The 12,059-nt window shown below is 43.6% G+C and overlaps 2 protein-coding genes across 33 annotated transcripts in view; one reads left to right on the forward strand and one right to left on the reverse strand.

Moving 5' to 3' along the window:
* DEPDC5 (DEP domain containing 5, GATOR1 subcomplex subunit) overlaps nt 1-4,826 on the reverse strand; it is a 112,089-nt gene extending 107,263 nt beyond the window's left edge. For 7 of the 21 annotated variants that reach the window (XM_057492373.1, XM_057492371.1, XM_057492369.1 and 4 more), the window contains exons 1-5: nt 4,618-4,817; nt 4,269-4,382; nt 3,811-3,934; nt 1,420-1,507; nt 976-1,022 (exon numbers count right to left, since the gene is read on the reverse strand). In XM_057492373.1, the coding sequence (XP_057348356.1) occupies nt 976-1,022; nt 1,420-1,507; nt 3,811-3,868 (193 nt within the window). In that variant the 5' untranslated portion in view covers nt 3,869-3,934; nt 4,269-4,382; nt 4,618-4,817. Of the gene's footprint in view, nt 1-975; nt 1,023-1,419; nt 1,508-3,810; nt 3,935-4,268; nt 4,383-4,617 lie in introns of all 21 variants that reach the window. The other 14 variants (XR_008993877.1, XR_008993875.1, XR_008993876.1 and 11 more) reach the window with 5 other exon arrangements.
* A 3,044-nt stretch (nt 4,827-7,870) lies between these two features.
* The window catches only part of PRR14L (proline rich 14 like), a 54,167-nt gene continuing 49,978 nt past the window's right edge, over nt 7,871-12,059 (forward strand). For 10 of the 12 annotated variants that reach the window (XM_057492434.1, XM_057492437.1, XM_057492432.1 and 7 more), the window contains exon 1: nt 7,872-8,034. The gene's annotated coding sequence lies outside the window, so the exon portion shown is untranslated. Of the gene's footprint in view, nt 8,035-8,055; nt 8,343-12,059 lie in introns of those variants that run through there. The other 2 variants (XM_057492441.1, XM_057492435.1) reach the window with 2 other exon arrangements.

The raw sequence follows: 12,059 nt of genomic DNA on the forward strand, positions 1-12,059 counted from the left end.
AATAAGACCTGAACCTAAGCAATTAAAGAATGAGAGACAGACAGAAATGGAGACATAGAAAGAGACAAAATAAAGAACTTCAAAAAACTGTAAAAGTTCAAAAAACTATAAAAATCCTGAAGAGGGAAGAGATACCTTCTCGTTTGGATTGAATGTAGCAGTGAGAGTTAAGGAAGAAACAAACTTCTCAAGAAGCCGTTAGGCCTGGTAAAAAAAATAAGAAGTGGCAGGAGATGGGGTGAGGGTAAGAGGAATGTTCTTAGGATTTGGGTTTTATAGAATGTTTTACCATCAAATTGAGTTAGAAAAAGTGACGGACATCAAAATCCTTTAGAACAAATTAGGTTTTCTTCCTTTTAAATACTATTTAAGAAATTACTTTATTTGCTATCAATTAACACTTTCGTTCTTTGATCATCACGATGCAGTCATTAGAGGGAAAAAGGATTTGGATCCAGAACGAGCAAGCAGAATCAATGTCTGGCTCCTTCAGCTACTGACCTCAGGCAAGCCAGTTCATCTCACTGAGACTCAGTTTCCTCACCACTCAAGAGGTGGTCAGAAGATAAAGAAAAATAGATTCGAAAAGCTCCCGGTACAGTGCTTTGCATACGTGACAGGTTACCATTAATAATGCTTCTTCCTCCCCTCTCACCCAGAGTAGACACTTAAAGAAGGAAAAAAAAATTTAGGAAAACGCACTTTACCAACAATTATTTTGGAGTTAAGTGTAAAGCTTAGTCTACTCAGATGAACTTTCCTCCTGACTCTAAATAAAGATAGTATCTTCAGTGCCCTCAAGATGCTGACAAACAAGATTTCTTGACAGTTTTGGTATCTGATAATGTTTTTAGTAGAACACAATTTGATCAGGAGAGAAGGCAATGTACCCTCATTCCCTGAGATTGTGAAGTTTTGTCGTTTTTGGAACAGTAGAGTGTAAAAATCCTAAGCGAAGACAGACAGAATTCTTACCTTTCTGTAAATCTTCCTTAAGTGACTTGACCTGCAAAAGCAGAGGGCTGAGAAAAAAGCAAAAAAAGAGAAAGGATGCTGTAAGCAGTGACTAACTAGCTTCCTTCACCTTCCCAGAAACAGATCCCAGCAAACAAATACGGTGGACATACTGTAACCTGCAGCACAATAATGAGAGAAACTTCTCTTAGAAACAAGAAACTCTGAACTTGCACTGAAGGAAATGGATAAAATGCTATAGAATTTTTCAGTTATCATCTCACCTTTAAAAACAAAAAGACTGGGGCCACTTTTTACAAGATACCGTTTTATCAAACCCTAAAGGGCAGAAGCATTTTTATCCAAAGTCAAAGAGCTATCTTGCCCTCAAGCCCCTTAGACAAAATATCATTTGGAAACAATAGGCTACCTGGTTAGTTCCCTTCACCCTAATGAGATGCTTACCTATATTCATCGCTGGGGTGAGCAATCTCCACAATGTCTCCAAGCTTGATGTAAGGAAACACTTTGGGGTTCACAACAAGCTCATCATCTGAAAGACAAACCGGCAATCTCAAGCAGAAAACACACTAAGACGACGGGTGGCAAGCATACATTCTCACACTGGGTCCTCATGACCCCATCAGGTTGGTATTACTATCCCATCTCGAAGATGAGGTTCCATTTTTAATTGAGATTTAGATTGACTAAAGCATCTGCTCGGGAATATAAAGTCAGTGAGCAGCTGAGTAGGACAGTGTTCCGCTACCGTTGTCTCCAAGCCCATGCTCTGCCTACCACCCTGCTGCTCCCAGGGAAAAGGCAGCCCTTGATCTCTAGGAATTACGCCTCTGGGACAACACTTTACTCCCTCGAATATCATGCAGTGCCTGGCATTTACCAGGAACAAAACTACCTGGGTCCTACATATATAGCATATTCCCTTATATTTATACAGTAGTCAGATAATTTCCAAAAATACTGTCTTAATGTGACCTTCACAATAAATCTTTGGATCAAACAGAAGTAAAGAAATAACCTGGATGATAAGGTGAACTAACAGCAAAGCTAGGACTGATTACTAGTCCAGGGTTCCTTCTACGTAAAGCCCACCCACCTCTCACACGTCATAAAAATCAACCCAAATAAAATGCCCTGGACCTTGGAGGGCAGCACTTATCAGGAAAAAACTTCAGATTTCAGTTCACATTAGGGTCCAATGAGACCTTTAAAATACAGGAGGGCGTAGCTTTAGATGTTTATCTACCCCCATCCCCGGCTCTCTGGAGGTAGGAAAGAACTCTTAACTATAACAAACTCAGAATCATAAACATGGGGTGATTTTTTTGTTTAATTTTGAGGACAATATTGACCTTTAATTATACTAAAACTATGACCAGTACATCCCGATTTCAAACATAATCAAACCCAACAAAAATTCAGCCTAGAAAAGCAAAGCACTGGGTTAATCCTAAATTTTATTTGGCATGTTGTTTCCATGAACACTTACATGTCAAATCCTCTGGGATACCTTCCTTTAACTTCCATAGTCTGAATTAGGCTCCCTAATGAGTACATATTCTATTCTGCTTTATCATTTTCTTTTTGCATGTCTGTCTCAGTAAGCTGACAGCTCCTTAGGAACAAGGGGCTTTGTCATATTCATAACCTTTATGTTCAGCACAGTGATGCACCTCATATTTGTTGGATGTGTTTTTATTTATATTCCTGCAAAAGACTGGGTACAACACCCAGCTACTTTGTCTCACATGTCTTTAAAAGTAAACTCCTATACATTGTATATACACTGTGTATACTATACCCTTGTATCCTCTCTATCAAAAGTTGTTTCTATTGTCTATTCAATTCTACTCCATGAATGTTCAGGCAGCACCAACTGCATACAAAGCACAGTATTAACGACAGACTGCAATTTAGCAAAAATTGTGTTTTAAATAGAGCAATGCCTCGTGTATCTCTGCCTTGGTAATTATGACTACATTTATTGAGCAGCAAGACCCTGATACTCTGCTAAATACTTTACATACAACATGTGACTAAATCCTCACACACCTTCTGATAAAGAAACTATTGTTTTCTCCTTTGGGAAGTCCTTGCCCTTGGGAGGCTTATATATACATCAGAGCAAATGCATACTAAAACACAATTTTAAAAGACTTGTGGGGTTGTTAATTACAATTTCTGAAGCAAATAAGGTTGATAAGGCAGAAGGGGAAAATTATTCCTTTACAAAAACAATAATAATAATAATAATAATATTACTAAGTGCTATCCTAATCTGCAGATTTCCAGATTCAAGGTACTAAGAGAAAGAGAGAAACTTCTAAAGGGCTTGAGTTTGTAGGTCAGGTAAATGAGGGGCTTGCCTGAGGGCACAGGAAAATTAGAGGCAGAGCTGATACTCCAGTTTAATACAGGACAATCTGCTGTGTCCTGACCCATCTCACTATGCCTTGGAGCCATGCAAAGGTTCTGGTTTTGATCACACCTGTCCTACACACGTTACTTCTCTCTCATCGAATGTAAGTTTCTCTTATCTGCTAAACCAGTGCAGACTGTAATTTTATGGAATATATAAAATAAGTATGTAAATCAAAACACAAATGAAGGGTAGTAAACTGGCATATTCACAATGTGCCTTCAAAGTCAGAATGCAAATGCTTCTAGAAGGGGCCTGTGCTCTCTGGCCCTACTGCCCTCCCGGTTGCTACTTCATAAATTAAGATGCCTGCCTAGCCTCAATTGTCACATGAGTCAGTGTGTAATTTTCAAGGCACTGGACACACCAGAAATCTCAGCCAATTACACAACGCCCAAAGACCAATCAATACTGACCACTGCCCCCAAAGCCCTTCTTGTGGATGACCAGTTTGTAGACCTTCGTTGTTCTCATGTTGTACTGTTGTTTCCTTCAGCTGTTCCAAGCTTGGGGGAGAGAAGTCATCTTGCCTCCCTGCCACTGAAACACAAAAAGGCTGCAATGTCAGACTTTTCCGTGCAACTGCTCTTTGATTCAGGCCAGTGAAAATACTGGTATTGCTCAGCTTGAGAGATGGCACCAACCCTTGAATTAAATCACTCCTCCAATACACGGAGGGTTGGAGAACACGCAGAACCACAAAACCTGGGGACTAAGGGGAATTCGTGCCAGGGTCTAGTCCAACCTCTAATAAGACATTCTATCACACACCTTAAGGAAAAACTTGTAGTGAATGGGGCACTTCCTACCTTGTCTCTATCTAAACCCATAACACCCAAATATTAAGGAGACCTTAAAAGAGGTCAGCGCACACCTTTTGTTGATGAGGAAGGTGAGGGCCAGGGCTAGGGACTTGCCCACGGTCACTCAGACACTGCGGGTCACTCCCACTGTTCACGCTTCTCCGTTAACGTCCTGGGCAAGGAGACTATAAACAGCAGAAAGGCAGAGGTCCGTTCTCCCAACGTCCAATCTGTACAAACTCTCGGTGGTCCACCCTCCACCCTCATTTCACAGCTGAGGCCACCGAGGCTCGGAGAGGGACAGAGTCGTGTCTAAGGTCACACAGCGGGTCGGGGGGCAGGGGCCAGGAGTGGAAACTGGGCCACGGCCCCCTCCCTCACGCTCCTCAAACCCGGGCCTCGGCGGGCAGCTCCACTCACCCGCAGCTCCGGAGCCCTTTCCCGCTTCAGGCCGAGGGCCTGACGGCCGGACTCTCGCCGGGTCCCCCGCGCCTCCTGGGGACGCCCCGACAACGCCTCCACAACAACACGGCTTCCGTGCCGGGGCTCCTGGCGCCCGCCGACCCGCCCCAGCCACAGAGCTCTCACCTGAGCACCCGCGCAGCTTCGGTGGCTCCGCCCCGCGGCCCCGCCCCCTTCCCGCCCCTCCGCCCTGGCCGCTCTGGCCCGGCCTCCGCCTCATCTCGGTATCCGCGCCACTTCCCCATCCGGGGCTCGTGCCAGGGGCGGGGCGTCGCGGTCTCGAGCTACAGCTAACCCTGGCGTTTCCCATTCGCGGGTCAAAACCCCAGAAAGGAAGTCTTTTACCACCCAGACGTCCTAAAATAGATAAATGTCCATGACCATCGTTTCCTACTTAGTGATTCCCCAATCGGGTAAACCGGCTAGTCTATACACGATGTTAAGAAACTTCGCTTGGCCTCACAGAGCTGAGAGGCACAAAATAGTTTCTGGGAGAACTCATATAAAATATAACGGGATGCGCACGTGCGACTTAATGCAATGAACCTTATTGGGACGTAACCACTTTGGGGCTTTTCAAATTCTTCCAAACCCCAATTGACGTTCTGTGCCTCTCCTGTTGTTAATAGCGACCATAGCTTTCACAGACATTATTATGTAATCCTTACATCCCTATTAGATCGCATCCCTATTAGATGGCAGATACTATCATATTCACAGACAGGGAAACAGCTTGGGGAATCCTCCCAAGGAAGTTAGGATAGATCCTGAATTGGTCGAGATCAACTTGGTTCCAAAGGTTGAGCGTTTAACCAGGATCCTCAGGTCACATGCAAGGAGTGCTCAACCTAAGCCCCTATTTTGGGACATCTTTCTCTCCCCAAGTAGAGAATCAGAGCTGTGTGGGATGTGCCTTGTCAGGGCTCCTGACAAGTTGCCAGCTCCATCTAGTTAGTTGACCTATAGTTCTCGGAAAATGTCTGAAAGTTGAAAGAAAAAAGCATCGCATACTGCAGGGGGACTTGGAAGTGGGTGAAGGTGATCCCTGTGGCAAGACAAGGAAGAGCTTCCTTATGCATCCATGTTTTTCCTTTAGGATTCAAAAGTTAAACTATTAAGTCATTGTAATTTTTTACATTAAAAAAAATAAGACTCCAACAGTTGCAATTTTTCACAGGGATAAAATGTTAAATTTTGTGTTGCCATATTTTTGTTGCCAATTCAGAGGACACACTCCGATCACCCAGGCTGTTTTCCTTTCTTAGCAGGAGTAGCTAGCTGGTGGAAAGTCCTTTCATCCCAGAGAAAGCTAATGGGATTCTATCTCTCCCTGGGACCTCAGAGGAATTTGATTCCTTCTCCTGAGAGTTGTCCATCATTGGCATCATATTTTAGAAATGCAAATATTTCACTCTTTAATTTGGCAAAAACTTGTGTAAAAAAAATCTTGACCGGTTTTGAGATTTTTTTTTTTTAATTGCCTACAAAGCCAGATAAGGTTAGGGAAGGCAGCTCCCCACTGGGGATCCAAAAGCGTTGGTTCTACAATCACTGTACTACAGCTGCCTGCACGGTTGCCTGTTCTAACAGTGTGGTTTTGCATGAGAAACTTCTCTTCTCTCAAACTTCTTCCATCAGATGAGAATTAAAAGTACATGTCAAAAAAAAAAAAGTACATGTCATTCTGGCTTCATAAGGTGTTTGAGAGCCAAAAGAAGTGAGGGAAATGTTACATTTGGTCTTTAAATAAAAAGAATTTAAAGTACAATATAAATGTAGAGTATTATTAATTAAAAGCATGGAATTCATCAGGAAACTGGCTCTTCTAGACGTTTTAAGCGACTGAATGATTCATGTGATGCTTCTTTTGGACCCCTTTGTGTCTAATACAGAACCAGGAGCAGGGCTGAGACCAGAGTAAGGTAGGTGAGGGTAGGGAGACATTTGCTTTAGGGGACAAAATGTTAAGGGAGCACCAAAAAACCCAATGAACAAGACAATATTTAATATAATATATTTTAAAATAAAAATTAATACAAAAAACATGATAAACAAAAATATCCCATATTTTTAACAAAGGCATGATCAATAATGGTGCTGTACAGAGTCATAACAAAGCCTGAGGCAGGACAAACCAGTAATACTGCATTTCTGAGATCCCCTTCTCTAGGCATGTAATTGCCTGAGAAAGTACTTGAGGACATGGATACTGTACATGTAGAAATGATTTAAAGTGAATTTCTAAGTAATTCATCCCAACAGCATCTGTAGTAGCCTATATATGAACTGAACCTGTATATGGACAACCATATAGACTCACAGGCTGTAAACAACAGGGTTGTCATTTGCATCTGTGTATCTCCAGTCCTAACTAAAGCTAGGAAAACCACTCTCTCAGCCAAAATGGTCTACACATTGACTGGCTCAAAGGTCTTGGTCAGAGAACTAGTGTCCCACAAACCCCCAAACCTCTAGCTCCTTAGTCAGCAGGGTTGATAATGTCCAAGAAGCAACAGATTATATGTTTAACACAAGGCTGTGTGATTTGGGGCAAGTTGATTCCATTCTCTGGACCTTCTCAGTTCCCTCTTGAGTAAGAATTCTTTCCCTTCCTTCAAATACCTGTTGTGTGTCTACTTGTGCTGGACACTGAGCTAGGTGCTGACCACAGAATAAACAAAACAGTTGAGGGTGGAAAGGACAGATTATAAACGGGTCGATGAATAGATGAAACACTGCAATTTCAGATAGTGTTAAAGCTATGAAGAAATTAAAATAAGATACAGTAAAAGACTGGAGGCAGAGGTGCCATTTAGATTTACTAGTCAGTGCAATTAGAAGCAGGGGCGTGACATGACCTAAAACACTGATTCCAACTATAAAAAGATCTCTTGCGCTGCCAGAGTGAGACCCCTAGAACTGCAGGCATTCAGGCCAGAAAAATGATGGACTGGGCCAGAAAAATGAAGGACTGGGCCAGGGTACAAGCAGTGGAAAAGGCACTGAGCTCCTCCGCTCAGCAGAGATGGAGTCAACTAGTGTGTTCCCCTTTAAGAGTCTGAGCAGCAGGGGCGGAGCAGAGGGCGGCCCCGGGGTAACCGGTGCGTGGAGGGCCGACGCGGGGAGCCGCCCTCCGGAGGGCGCGAGCGCCGTGAGGGGGCGGGACTTGGGCGAGCCCACATGGCTGGCTAGGGCCCCGGATGAGGAAGTGCTGGGGGAAGGGGGGGAGGACCATAGAGACGAAGAGGGGACAGCGGCTGGAGCGCCTCCGGGCTAGCTCGGCTCGGTAGGCTCAGGTAGACTTGGCGGCGACTGAGCTGCGGCTGCAAAGGCCCGGCTGGCGGGGCAAGTGCGGGCCGTGGAGCAGGCCTCAGGGTAAGAGGCCAGGGGCGGGAAGGCTTCGGGCGTAGCCGCTTCGCTCCACTCCACCCTTAGGGGACCCAACGCCGGGTGGTGCAGGCTGGGGGGAAGCCCGGGCCCCCCGCCCTCTCTGGGCGCCGAAGGGAACGGAGGCTGCGCTGCGGGCCGCGGAACGACCCGGGAAGAGGCCTCGTCGCGAGGGGAAACGGCTTCTGCGAGTCGCGACTGCGACGGGGGGATATACCCCTCTTCAATCTCGATACAGCAAGCACCCCCCCACACACACAGTTTCCTCCCTTGGGGAGAACGACGCCCCTTGTCGTGTGAGTACGCTGTTCCCCAGCTCCTGTGCGTTGTCAGCAGAGGGAGACCCGCGCCGGGGGGGTGGGCAAGAGGGCGATTCTGAACTTAGTTGAAGGGATGGGAGATAATCCCTAAACAAGTCTTTTCCAGGGATTTGGTCAGCGCCAGTGGCCCGGGTGAATGCGAACTCAACTTGCCTAAAAGTGACTGCGTTGTGGTCTCCCTTCCCTGTAGAGGATAGGCTCAACGTCCCCTCCTTTATTTCTCACCTTTATCCCAAGATAGAGATGAAGACCCTGAATTTACTTAATGGTATAAGAAGTTATATATTCCCCCACCTCCCTCCCAATCATGTCCACAGAGAGAGCCTAGCCTTGCTTCCCTGCCTCCCTCAAGTTTGTGTGTGTGCAATGAGCGCCTTTCCCTTGCACAATTAAGAACGTGGATTTTGGAGTGTAACAGCTCAGGTCTCTGTCTCCCACTTCCCAACTTTGCGACCTTGACTAATTGCTTTAACCTTTCTCAGTCTTCCTTAGCCTTTCTTTACTTTGGGTACTCTTCAAAGAACTGCCTTGAGGGCTATGGGAGAATATGTATTAAGTATTTAGTACATAGTAAGCTTTTGGTACATTGTTGCTGTTACTGTTACTTAATTTGTTGGAAAAAAGAACTAGTATCTTCATAGAGAAGCAGATTTTTCAATGCATGCCTCCTCCCTTCTCTACCTGCCACATCACAAGCGTTCAACGCATCCTTTCTCACTGGAAAGGACACTCTTCCCCACCCTGGGGTGGAGAAAGGTACTTCTACTCCCCTTAGATCCTATCATACTTCCCGAATTAACAAAGAGGGCCTCAGAATAATCAGGAAAAAAGACTGTTTTTGAAAACAGGTCTATACTCCAAGAGGGAGGGAGGCCTGATACCAGAAGCCAGTTTTTCCTTTGTCCACAGAAGCTATGGCTTCTTCCTGACTGGTTAGAAATGTGCTCTCCCACTCCCACTATTTGGGATGATTGTTCTCTAGAGTCTAAAAAGCTTCCTTCTATCTGCACAATCCCCTCCCCAAAGAGGGAGATTACAACTTCTTTCTCTTGCTCTCCCAAGAAAAATAAGACTCCATACCTTTGAGAGGAGGACTCTTTGCTGCTGTGTATTTAGAGTGGCACAGATGGTTTCTTTTCTCCTCTTTCTTTGAAAAAGAAATGAAATATTTTATGCAGAGAGCCTTTGTCAGTGGAAATCAGGAGCATTTCACTGTTCCCTCCCCATGTGGAGACAGAAGAATCCTTTTCTGCATGCTAATAAAGGGAGGAAGAGGGAAATGGTGCTTGATGCGTGTGAGATTTCCTGTACCCTCCATGTTGAAGAGCTGGGCCCTGTTTAGTATACAGACTTCCCTGCCCCACTTTGAGGTTTCCTAGAGATCTTGTTAAAAGATTCTTCTTTCTCTGTCCTTCAAGAAGAGGCCTCTTCTCAGAATTCCCTCGTGGAGGGATTAGCTACAGTGTGCGAATCTTTGGGAAAAGAAAGCCCCTTTCTTAAGGTGAAGGGAGTGCTAAGAACTTCTGAGGGCCTGGCCATTATTGTGAGTATTGTCCCTTGACACAAGTGTGGCAGTGCCCAGTGTTACTCTTGCTTGTTTCATCAAGATCAGCCCTTTTGCATTGGTACTAAAGGGAGGGAAGCCCTTCAGACTCAGGATTATTGGGGCACATGGGTTTTTTTTGTTCTACTGTTTTCTTTGTTTGATTTTTTTTTTTTTCTGTTTTGCTTGTTGCTGTAAACATTGTACCCAAGAACTTTTGTTTTAGGACATGTTTGAGCTACTTAAGTAGAAGTGGCCACTTTATCAGGTTTTCAGTATTGTAAAACGTGTTTTAATGAGATTGAGAGCTGCAATTTTAATCTTTCACTAGTAGTTTTATCTTCTTTTTTCATGGTTTTGGTATTTGGTGGGATAGGAATTAACACCGCCAAGTTGCCTAAAAGACGCACAAAAGAAAGAAAAGCTTTCCATCTTTTGTGCATGTAAAGTGTTCTTAAATTACCTCCCATGATGCCATGTGTACCTGCAGTGAGGATTAGTCTGAGCTCTGTACCACCATTGTTGGGGTCTGTAGGTGGGCTTTGCTGAAACAAAGTGAAATTACAAAGTTATCATTTAGAGTCGTGGAATTTTTATGGGTGGGAGGAACCTTTGAGATTATTTTGTTAAATTTGTTTATTTTCCCTGTAAAAAATCCAGCCTGGGGAAGGTTACGTGACACACTCAAGGCCACACAGCTGGCAGGATAGGGACCCTGGTCTCTCGACTTGGATACCAGCAACTAAACCACTTCCCAGTACTGCTTCTGCATTTCAAGCAAACATCTTGAGATGATTGTTCTCGATTCAAAAGAATTTCTTCCTTTGTTGAAATACCTTTATGGCACACTCTCTATAAATATTAGTCCTGTTTTCAGGAATACATCCATTGCATAAACAGTCTAGTTCTCGTTTGTAAGATGACGAGGTAGTGGCAGCTGGCAAGAGTTGTTTGTGAATCTGTGGTTTATTTTTTGCTTATACCTCAAACTAGGTAGTTATCTGGCGTCCTCACCCAATAGATTGGTTATAGTCATTAGTGCAGATTAAGCTATAACACCCTGTCTTCATTTTATAAGCATGTATTACTCTTTCCTCTTCAAGTTTATTGAACACTTTAATGTTAAACCTTTATGGTTGAGGCAGAGAGCTGACATTTGGAAATACTGGGTTAATGTACTTACCAGTTATTATTTATTGTGGCGCATTTGAATCTTGGGAAATAATGTTTTTAACAAAATTTTAACATAAGCAATACATACTGTAAAAAAATAAAAATAAAATATACAGATGAGTCGTTTGTGGTCCCATACACCCAGGGTAACGCTGTTAATATTTGGCTTATATTCTTTAAAATATTTTTCCTGTGTGCACACATATTTTACCAAAATAAAGGTCCTGATGTTTATTCAGGTTAATAACTATCCTAGGCAGCTTTCTGTGTAGTTTTATTTTTACACCATCATACTGAATTGCTCCATTGTAGTCAGAAATTTAGTTTAAGAACTTGAATGTCTTGTTACAATTTTGTTGTTTTCTGCAGTCCTTTGGCATTACCAGTATTTTGATAGATGGCTAAGAGTTTAGTGATGCAAGCTAGTAAACTGAGAATAATTTTAATCTGCTACTCTAGGCTTTCATCTAAATATTACTCCATCTCTGCCAGGGTTCCAGCTGAGACTCTCAACTGTTCTGGGTGGGATTGGGCTGGAAGAAGAAGGAGCAAGTGTCTGTTTTGCTTTGACAGCTGATGTGCCTGGTTGTTTTACAGGTTGAAAATTCTTTGAATTGTGTCTCTACTAAACACAACTATTGTGAGATAATAGCTTTGTGATGTTTGGCTTTTGTAAATTGAAAGTTATCTTTTGGGGACCAAAGCTTTAAAACTCTGTTTTGGCTAATGCCAGCTCACAGTGTAGATGGAGATGTAGGAAGGGTCACAGCACTGTTTTCCCTGAGGAATATTTTGAGCCATTTTGTGTGATTATCAGTATTGGCTCTTCATGATAAAGACCTGTTTGTAAACGTGTGTATTTGTTCATGATCCTGTGTTCGGAAGAATATCTTAAGTGAGCCTGTGAGGATGGAAAGGATTGGGATTTCATAGAGACTGCAGGAGTTACGTCTGTCGGCTGCAAGTGCTAATTGAAT

Source organism: Manis pentadactyla, chromosome 14 (genome assembly GCF_030020395.1).
Source record: "Manis pentadactyla isolate mManPen7 chromosome 14, mManPen7.hap1, whole genome shotgun sequence".
Lineage (NCBI taxonomy): Eukaryota > Metazoa > Chordata > Mammalia > Pholidota > Manidae > Manis > Manis pentadactyla.